The 10,359-nt window shown below is 44.4% G+C and overlaps 2 protein-coding genes across 2 annotated transcripts in view; one reads left to right on the top strand and one right to left on the bottom strand.

The window, feature by feature from the left end:
- Nucleotides 1-8,534, bottom strand: part of Kiaa0895 (KIAA0895 ortholog) — a 33,688-nt gene extending 25,154 nt beyond the window's left edge. The window contains exon 1 of the mRNA XM_029543552.1: nt 8,302-8,534. Within this exon, the coding sequence (XP_029399412.1) occupies nt 8,302-8,326 (25 nt within the window). The 5' untranslated portion in view covers nt 8,327-8,534. The remainder of the gene's footprint in view (nt 1-8,301) is intronic.
- Rp9 (RP9 pre-mRNA splicing factor) overlaps nt 1-8,999 on the top strand; it is a 61,330-nt gene extending 52,331 nt beyond the window's left edge. Inside the window, exon 6 of the mRNA XM_021206862.2 lies at nt 8,115-8,999. Within this exon, the coding sequence (XP_021062521.1) occupies nt 8,115-8,142 (28 nt within the window). The 3' untranslated portion in view covers nt 8,143-8,999. The remainder of the gene's footprint in view (nt 1-8,114) is intronic.
- The last annotated feature ends 1,360 nt before the right edge of the window (nt 9,000-10,359 follow it).

Here is a 10,359-nt window from a genome sequence, read left to right as displayed (position 1 = left end):
TTTTTTTTTTTTTTTTTTTTTTGGTCAGAGCACTTTTTAAGTAGCCCTGAGCTGCAGGTGTACCCTGCCTTAGCAGCATGGATCAAGCCCTGGATCCAGAGCCCCCGCACCTTGTAACAGTGCAGCCGCACACTTGGGAAGGAGGTGGAGGCAGTAAGGTCATTAGTTCAAGGCTAAGTCTTAAGTATCCAGTGCTGGAGCTGAGCTTAAAGCTCAAAAACCAAACCAAACCACAAACACTACAAAACTAAAGCTCGCGTCTCCCCCTTGAGGAATCCACACCTCACTTGGGTATGGGATTTTTGTTTTGTTTCGTTTTGTTTTTTTGTTTGTTTGTTTGTTTTTCGAGACAGGGTTTCTCTGTATAGCCCTGGCTGTCCTGGAGCTCACTCTGTAGACCGGGCTGGCCTCGAACTCAGAAATCCTCCTGCCTCTGCCTCCCGAGTGCCGGGATTACAGGCATGCGCCACCACCCGGCACTTGGGTATGCCATCTTACTTCCCATGGCTCTACTTTGAGAAGCCACACGTGCTTTCTTGAGTGTGCCTTGCTTCCTTCTGAGTGCCTCCATACCCTTGTTTTCAAGCCTAAATCAAAACATCTTTATTTAGCCCACTCCTGGGAGGGGCTACCTGGGAGAAGGAGGAGGAGGACGACGAAGAGGAAGATGGAAATGCAAATAATCAAGTGCATATGGTTAACATGTGCAGAACTGCAAAGAATAAAGGAAAGGCAGCCTATTAAAACAATCCTGACTGCAGAATCCAGGTCCTGCCAAGTCTTCCTGGAGGAGAGAGAAGTGGCTGAGTGCCCTACAGACCCTCTCCCCAGAGTCCCGGCAGACCCTCTCCCCAGAGTCCCGGCACTCAGTGGCTACTGAGGCCTAGGACCCTCTGTGCAGTTTTCCAGTGTGATGGTGAGGCCAGTCCTGTCAAAATTAATTTCCCAATCACAGAAAGTCCATTTCAGTTATATTAAATGGAACAGAACCAGAGTTGTCTGCGGTGGCTCATATGTCTAATCCTGGTACTTGGGAGGCTAAGTCAGAAATACTGTCATGAGTTAGTTAAAAGTGAGACAGCAAAAATGTGTGCTTCAAAAAACAAACAGGAGCCGAGCGTGGTGGCACACGCCTTTAATCCCAACACTCGGGAGACAGAGGCAGGCAGATTTCTGAGTTCGAGGCCAGCCTGGTCTACAGAGTGAGTTCCAGGACAGTCAGGGCTATACAGAGAAACCCTGTCTCGAAAAAACAACAAAAAAAAAAAAGAAAGAAAAAAAAAAACAGAAATTATAACAAGGGCCATTCAAGCTGGCTCAGAGGGTACTTACCATCAATCTTGCCAACCTGAGTCCGATTACTGGACCCCATGGTGGAGAGACGGAATGACTCTCCCAAGTCATTCCCTACTTCCAGAGCACTCAGTCACTCACAACTCTTCTATTAAAAACCTAGAGTGCCAAGAACCTGTGGCTGAGAAGGTCATACACCCTCAGGAAGACCCTAATGCCGTTTCTTTGCTAAGTGGACGTGGCCTCAGACTGTGGATAAATACTTATCCTTACACCCACAGATCAGTACAGCTCTCTGCTCTCATGGCAGCAGACATCGGGGAACAGAGACTCACACATCTTCAAAGTGCAGGACACACTGAGTGTGGACTCATCGCTGCATCATCCCCCCACTTCCAGGGCCCAGGTAACACCAGAGAAGAGAAGGAGAAAAGGTTATCAGGAGGGCTGCTGTGAAGTGGTGTTCCCAGACACAGGAGGGCTGGGCGCCATCAACTCACCGTAGCTATGGCTGCTTGCACAAGGTCAAGCTGGGAACGGTTGCCAGAGAAGAGAGACCATTTTCATAGTGGTCACTGGTAAAGTGCTGCTTCTGTCCTGTATATGTCTGTAAATATCCCTCCATAGGCCAGAAGACATGAAGGGAAGGCCTCAGGAGTGGGAGAGGGGTGATGGATGGGGAGGAAAAAGCGTAACCCAAATCCACTGCATACACATTTGAAACCCATTGTATACAGGCTAACTAAGTTAACCAAACATTTTAAAAGACAAATAGTGGCCAGGCAGTGATGGTGCACGCCTTTAATCCCAGCACTCAGGAGGCAGAGGCAGGCAGATTTCTGAGTTTGAGGCCAGCCTGGTCTACAAAGTGAGTTCGGGGACAGCCAGAGCTATACAGAGAAACCCTGTCTCAAAACAAACAAACAAACAAACAAATAAATAAAAGACAAATAGTATTACTTCATTCAAATCGCTTCTCAGCATTAGCACTCTGACAAATACACTGAATTTGCCAATACAACAAAAGCTTCCCATGTATCTAGAACAGGAGAAAAGGACACTCAGGTTCCTGGCCTCCTCCCCGGCTCAGTCAAGGACTCTCTGTAACATCAGCCTAATCATTAAACCCATCGGGCTCTTGTTCCTATCTAAAAGCCTGCAGGAGAAGGGGTGCTGCTCCGTAAACAAGCCTTTCACTGCTGGGAATGGCTTAGGTTTCTGAAAACTTATAACGTCCTAACTACAAACAGCAAAAACAACACCCGGTGGAAAAATACCAGCGGGCTGACAAAATGGTGCTTCTCTCTTTTCTTTTTGTTTTGCTGTTCTGAGTTTATCTTCTTCCTTTCTTGTTTTTGGCCCAGCGTCTTGTTACTTTATTTGTAACTGTCTTTCTGTGTGTCTGAGTGAATGAAGTGAATGGATGCCACTTGTGTACAGTACCCTCAGGTGCCAGAAGAGATGGTTCCGTCCCTTGGAGCCAGATCCTGGTGCCTGTCGGTACATGGTGGCTGCACTCTTGTCCTCTAAAAACCAGCAAAGTGCTCTAACCTGCTGAGCAACCTCTCCACCCCCCTCGCCCCCTCACACACACTGCCCAGCTTTTTGGTTTTGTTGTTTGTTTGTTTTGTTTTTTGATACAATGTCTCTTCTGTACCACCCTGGCTGGCCTGGAACTCTATGTAGACCAGGCTGGCCTGGAACTCTATGTAGACCAGGCTGGCCTGGAACTCTATGTAGACCAGGCTGGCCTGGAACNCTGGCCTGGAACTCTATGTAGACCAGGCTGGCCTGGAACTCTATGTAGACCAGGCTGGCCTGGAACTCTATGTAGACCAGGCTGGCCTGGAACTCGGAGAGCAGCCTCTGAGTACAGTTCTGGGTTTTGGACCTAGGGTCTTGCATATACTAACTAGCTGTTCTGCCACTTAGCTATAATTTCATTTGGCCACTCCTGGCCAAATGAAAATTTCATGATGCACTAATACTTGTTATAAAACCTGACAACTTGGGTTAATGTTGCAAAAAGAATGCCTGATTGCCAACAGGAATATAAAACAAAACAAAAGAAAAACCCCACAATGTCCAAAGAGAAACACTTTAATGTTAGAGTAGTTCATCTCTTAAGCTCAGATGATATCTATCAAACAGTAGAAAGGACGCATTAACTTATTAGAATACTAGAGTATTGTGCACAGAAAATAAAACTGAAGTTACGAGTGCCAGTGCTGAGAAACATCAGATAATGTTGAACAATGGAAGCTAGATCAAAGGAGTACACGACTACATTTATTGTTGTTCACGAACAGCAAAGTTAGCTTAGGCCCCTGTGCTTTTGCTTCTAATTTTTAGGGGAGGCTGAGACAAGGGGCTAGCCTGGGCTATACAGTGAGTTCCAAGCCAATCTGAGCTAGAATGAGAACCTATTTAAAAAACACTGCCCCACCCCTGCAAGAAAAAAATAGAGAGCAACAACATTCAGGACCAGATTCTCTGTCCCTCCTTCTAGGTTTTTGTTTGGTTTTGTTTTTGTTTTTTGTTTGTTTGGTTGGTTGGTTTTCTGAGACAGGGTTTCTCTGTATAGCCCTGGCTGTCCTAGAACTCACTTTGTAGACCAGGCTGGCCTCAAACTCAGAAATCTGCCTGCCTCTGCCTCTTGTCCTTCCTTCTAAAGTATTTCCCTCCATAGGCTGCCTGTTTCCCCTTTCATAAGCAGGAAGGAGAGCAAACCAATTGAAAGCAGTCCCACACTGCAAAGAGCTCAGTTTTGCTGTTGGGAAAGCCATCAATACAAAAAAATATAAACTGTAACCATGACAGTTACATCAAGGTGTCAGGAAAGTCTGGTGCGAAGTGAGAACTGACCTACTAAGTGCTTTCTGATGATGGATAAGTAGCTATGAGCCAAGCAGCCAGGGAGAAGAGTCACACCTAGGGAGGAAAGGAGGGCCTGAGGATTGATATGACAGAAGTGGGAAGATTAGAGGGGTGTGGGAGATGAGGCTGGAGGGGTGGAGTCATAGATGTGGATGGAAGTTCTCCTAAAGCTTGGGAAAGATTTGTCTGTCCTTAGTTATAGTCAAGGCTCAATCATCTCCACCATCAGGGCTAAATTACAGATCCCTAACCACAGAAGCAACATAAAATAAGTGTCACATTAGAAGGCTCTTATTAGGGTTGGCAAGATGGGTAAAGGTGCTTGTTACTAAATCAATTCACAAAGTAGAAGGTGAGAACTGAATCCAGAAAATCATGCTCTGACACTCACACATGTGCTATGGCATGCTTATTACTCCTCTCTCTCTCTCTCTCTCTCTCAACCAAATGCATGTGCACTGTTCTTACCACTACTAAGGCGCTCTCCACTGGGACTTTGGAGTACATGCTCAGCATGGTGGGCGGCTCACACCTACAATCCTAGCACTTGTGAGGCAAAGGCAGGAGGAACTCTAACTGAGGCCAACAGGGGCTACATAGTGAGACCCTGTTTTTAAAAAACATGGCTGGCTCAGGCCGTTATGCCCAGCACTCTGGAGGCTGGGGCAGGCAGATCTCACAGAACAAAAACTGAAAGCAAAAAAAAAAAAACATGGCACCAAGTACTGGAGCACCACGCTGCTGGGGTTACACGGCTGAACCACAATGCTAGGATTCTGAGAGTTTTGTTTTTTGGGACAAGATTTCATAGATCACAGACTGGCCTCAAACTCACTGTGTAGCTAAGGAAAACCATGAACTCCTGATCTTCCAAATCCTGAGATGACAGTGCACCCACCATGCAGAGCTGCTTGCCTGAGGCTTGATGGAAAAGAACATTCTCCCAGAAAGACATGAGACACTGAAGCAGCTAGTTGTGGTCCTTATGAGATCCTGGAGACAGGACTGCTGTGAGCTCTGCAGCAGTCAGCTACAAGGTGAGGAGAGGGGGAGGGGAGGGAAAGGGAAGGGGGAGGGGGAGGGAGGAGGGGAGGGAGTTGAAGATGGGAGGGAGAGGAAGGGGAGGGAGTAGAAGAGGCGGGGAGAGTTGTGAGAGGTAAGCTAGAGCTAAGTATGGTGTTGCAACCTGTAATGCCAGCACTCAGGAGACTAAGCCAAGAGGCCACTCTGTACCATGCAGAATAAAACAGGAAAAAAAGGGACAAAGGGTAAGGGACAGAGGGAGGAGTGAGAGAGGAAAGAAAATAAAACTTTTCTGACTTGATGCCATTTCTAAGCAACATACTTTTTTTTTTCTTTTTTATAACTTTCACTTCTGTGTCACCTCACCCTCCAGTCAGCAATTTCACAAGGATGTCATGTCTAGACCACAGAACATCATGACTAAGTAAAACTCGGGTACCCTACAAAATGATTTTACAAACAACTGCTTCAGTTTTGGAATATAAAATGCCACTTTAGTCTACATTTGTAGCTTTTTACCATACTAGAACTTCTGATTCTCCTCCCTCTACATCTTGGGTGGTAGGGTTTTAAGTGTGCACTACCACACTTGGATTAGCTGGCACTGGGCACCAGAAGCAGGGTGCTTGCATGTTAGGGGAGCACACTCTCAGTTGGGCCATCCCCCAGTACCCCAGACCCTTTACATGTATTTTGGAACAGGCGCTCGCTCACTAAGTTAGCCAGGAAGACCTGGACTTGCCATCTCTGCTGCAGCTTCCCAGGAGCTAGGGTAGGACCACAACTAGCTGCTTCAGTGTCTCATGTCTTTCTGGGAGAATGTTCTTTTCCATCAAGCCTCAGGCAAGCAGCTCTGCATGGTGGGTACACTGTCATCTCAGGATTTGGAAGATCAGGAGTTCATGGCCCGTGCCACCAGGCTGGCATATGTATTGCTCTTTCAATGAAAAAAGAAAAAAGGGACCCATTTTCATCAGTGCTCTTATTGCAATCAAGTTCTACTGGCAGAAAAGGAGCAGGAACATCTGAGAAACTGCAGAGTGAGGGGAAGTCTGGACAGTACAGGGAGTGTTTCTCAGCTACACTCTCCTTAAAGGTTCTGGTTGTCCCATTTATCGATTGACAGATATGTCAGCCAGAAGCCTAGACAACAGGAGAGTCTGTATAATTAACAATACTAATACTAATACTAATAATCGCTTTAACAATGGTGAATGTTTAAAAATACCAGGGACAAGTTTCCTAAGGCTAGTGTTTCACTGCCAAGTTACCTACATGAGAAATTGCAGACCAAGCAGGTCTGACACTTGTACTCCATTAAATTCTGGTGAAAGAACTGATTTAACAAGAATAGGTGTTCAGTTTAAAAAGAATCCATTTGCAAACCCCTGGCTCTACAGGAATACAGTCTGTACTGCAGACTCTCAACATATCTGTTTTCTAATACTATATTTTAATCATATGCTATACTAATATTTAATCATTCTCTCACCACAATGACTTTCAGGTTTGGGGAAAATAATTTTAATTGTTGTAGTTTCTAAACCCAGTGACTCACGTGGTAACAGAATCTATTTTCTTGCAGGCAATGGTTTAAACTGGATGACAGGGAGAGTATTTTGCCACCCACAGGGCATTTTTGGTTGTCACGATTCGCTATGTGTTCAAACAATCGCTCACAATAAAGAATCAACTCCTTCAATATTAAACTGCTGTGGCTGAGAGGCCTCGTTCTATATCATAAAAAGGAACGGAAGTTTTAATTACCTTTATTATGTACATAAGAATGCATTTCTTTCTGGCATTTCCTGTTCGAGCCTAGTTTCCAGGAAGCACGTACCCTGTCAGCCCAATTACACAGCCTCACGCACACGCACCATTGAGTCATCCTCATATTTGCCCCTCTTCTGCCAGGCTTGATGTTTGTTTGTTTGGTTGGTTGGTTTTGGTTTTTTTCGAGACAGGGTTTCTCTGTGTAGCCCTGGCTACAGGCTTGATGTTTTAAAGCAACTTTTTGACATTGTATTGTTAGGGTTTGTTTGTTTTTTGGGACAGGGTGTCAGTGGCTGGTCTGGAACTTGTTGTATAGACAGGCTGACTTTAAGCTCACCTGTGTCTGCCTCTGATAATGTGTTTTAGGATGAAGAGTTATATCTACATCAAATCACAATTTTAAAAAGCCTAATGCCAATTTTAGTGGCCTCTAAGATCTTGGCTTTTATAACTGTATGTTTCCTGTCAACATAACAGTGGAATAGTCTGTAGGTTATCGGAATTGCACAACAATAAGTTCTGTATTTTAAAAGACTGAACAGCAAATAGTGTAAAAAAATTAAGATGAAAAAGTAGTTTCACTTAAAAATAATTTAGTTTTTCAATTTAAAAAGTTCTGCAATAACATACAATGAAATGAGTTTCAAAGTACCATAATGAAACCTCTTACTTTGTATGCTAACTTAAAAAATGAGTTTAGCTATTGATGTCCATATCTTAGCACTGGGGAGACTGAGGCAGGAGGGTCACGGGTTCAAAACAACTAATTCGGAAAATTGGTCTACTGGGTACTGCAATACCCTGAAGCTAAAAGCTCTAGGCTTATTTTTGACCCACTTTGGGAATTAGCTAATTCCCTTTATTCTGTTGTTTTGGTATCTGTCCTCCAGAAATGTTTTCATGCAGAGTCAAATGCTAGGAAAACGACTCTGGAACTGTTAATATTATTAAAGATTTAAATATGGCTAATATGCATATCTATTCAAAAATGAAAGACAAAACTTTCCAAACTTGGATCTAAACACCTGCTCATACTAATAACATCAATTCAAAATGTTTGATAATAAATGCAAACAAAAATACACAACATACACTGAAAAGTAGAGATGTGTTTTCATAGTTGATTAATTTTTTTCTGAACACTCTAGAAAATATAACACCTTACTACACACCTAAAATGCTCTGGAATCATATTGGACTCTACACTCTCTAGATTGCACAGCTCTTGCCCCTTCCCTCTATTGGGCTAGGGCTGCACGACTGCTCCTGGTCCCAAATCCAAAGGTCTCCACCCGCTGCAGCCGCGCCACCTGGGCCAGCAGTGCCTGCACTCACCCGTTACGCGAATAGACTCCAGCATCGTCCCGCCAGGGCCAAGGCCCGGGCCGGCGGGCCGCACCGACGAAAACTCCCGTAAGGCAGCTCGAGACCAGATCGGGCAGGACTGGCTGCGCAAGGTGGAGGACCACGTCTGACCCAGAGGTTGGAAGGCGCTCTGCCGGTTCCACCTAGTCTCAGCGCTAAGAACCCGCCACGGTGACGTCGCTGCAACCCCGTTGCTAGGAGACGATCCTGCCTTCTTCCCGCACTCCGCGCCACCAAACATGCTCGCCGCTGGAGGCGCTCCTGCGACTGACACTCTGCTCATAGGGAGAGAAGGGAAGCGAACTACAACTCCCAGCGTACACAGCGCGGACCCGTGCAAGTAGCTGGTCCGCAGAGGTTGGGGTGTTTGGGTGAGGAGGCCGGGATCTGATGAGGCTCAAGGGGCCTCATTTCATGATGGCAGAGGGAAATAGGAATAGCGTAATAATTCTGAGTTTTAGTTGACCAGAGCAAATTCGGACCCCTGACCTTTCAGCTAATTTACATGGTATGAAATAAATAGGGCGATTTTAGAAGAAAAAGATGGCCAGGGATGGTGGCACACTCCTGTTATCCAAACACTTGAGATGTGTAGCAAAGATGATCAGGGGTTCAAGACCATCATTGCCACAGTGAATTTTGAGACCATCTTGACTATACAAGAATGTTTAAAAAAAAAAAAAAAAAAAAAAAAAAAAAAAAAAAAAAGAATAAAATAAATAAATAAATACAATATTTAATCAAAAAGGAGGTCTGGAGAAATGGCTCAGCAGTTAAGAGCACTGACTGCTTTACTGAGGACCTGGGTTTGTTTCCTCATGGTAGCTCACAACTACATGTAACTCCACTTCCAGAGCACCCCATGCCCTCTGGCTCTCCCCAGGCCTATACTCGAAAACACTTGTGAAATACACACACAAAATTTTTTTAAACTAAATTGAAAAAGGAAGCAGACTGTGGGTATAGCTCAGGTAGTGAAGTGTTCTCTTTAGCATTCAGGACCCTGGAGTTTAATCCCCAGTACTGTACAAACCTGGCATGGTGGTACACATCTGTAATTCCAGCATTCAGGAGGTAGAAGCAGGTGGATCAAGATGTTCAAATTCCTTTTTAAGCTTGAAGCCACCCTAAATTACAAATATTTGATCTGTTTACCTATCTTATATATGTATATATCTGGGGCTGCATAAAGGGGTTTTAAGAGGGAAAATTTCATAGTGAATAATTAAATCATAAATTTACTTTAAAACTAATATTTGTATACATAGAATTTTACCATTTTAAAATATGAAAGCTAATTTTCACACTGAGATGAATGTGCTTGTTTATTTTTACATAAATAATTAATCTCAGCTGAATATTTAATAATGCAGGGCACAGAGTATCTTCAACACAGTTCTGTGTGTGTTTGTGTAAGCACTTGTGTGCTGTGATATATGTGTGAAGGTCAGAGGACAACTTGCAGGAGTCAGTTCTCTCCTTCCACCAAGTGGGCTCTGGGAATGGAGCTCAGGTCGTCAGCTTGGTGGTAGGTGCCTTTACTCCTAAGCCATCTCACCAGCCTGCATCTCCATACTTTCAGAAGTGATTTTTCTTTTTCACGTTTGTAGCTGTCAATGCTGACAGTACCACTTTACACAAGCTCACAGGATAAACTCCCACAAGTATGCTCAGTGATTTCCAGAATGTTGGAAATTCTGGCCTAATACCAAGACAAAGTTCATTTCAATTGAGAAAACTGCCTCTTTTGGCAGGGACTGTGGTGGCAGAGACACAAAGCCTCATGTAGACTGACCTAGTACTCACTACACGGCTGAGGAGAACTTTGAACTCCTGACCCTCCTCTCTCCTCAGGCACTTAAGTGCTGGGATTACAGGAGTATACAACCTCACACAGCTAAAATAAATAAATAAATAATAAATAAATAAAGATTACTTTAAAAATTTAAGTGGTCTTTAAAAAAATTATTTGTGCCAGGAGGTGGGGGCGCACTCCTTTAATCCCAGCACTTGGGAGGCAGAGGCAGG

This window comes from Mus pahari, chromosome 10 (assembly GCF_900095145.1).
Source record: "Mus pahari chromosome 10, PAHARI_EIJ_v1.1, whole genome shotgun sequence".
Classification (NCBI taxonomy): domain Eukaryota; kingdom Metazoa; phylum Chordata; class Mammalia; order Rodentia; family Muridae; genus Mus; species Mus pahari.
This window is presented reverse-complemented; position numbering and strand designations above follow the sequence as displayed.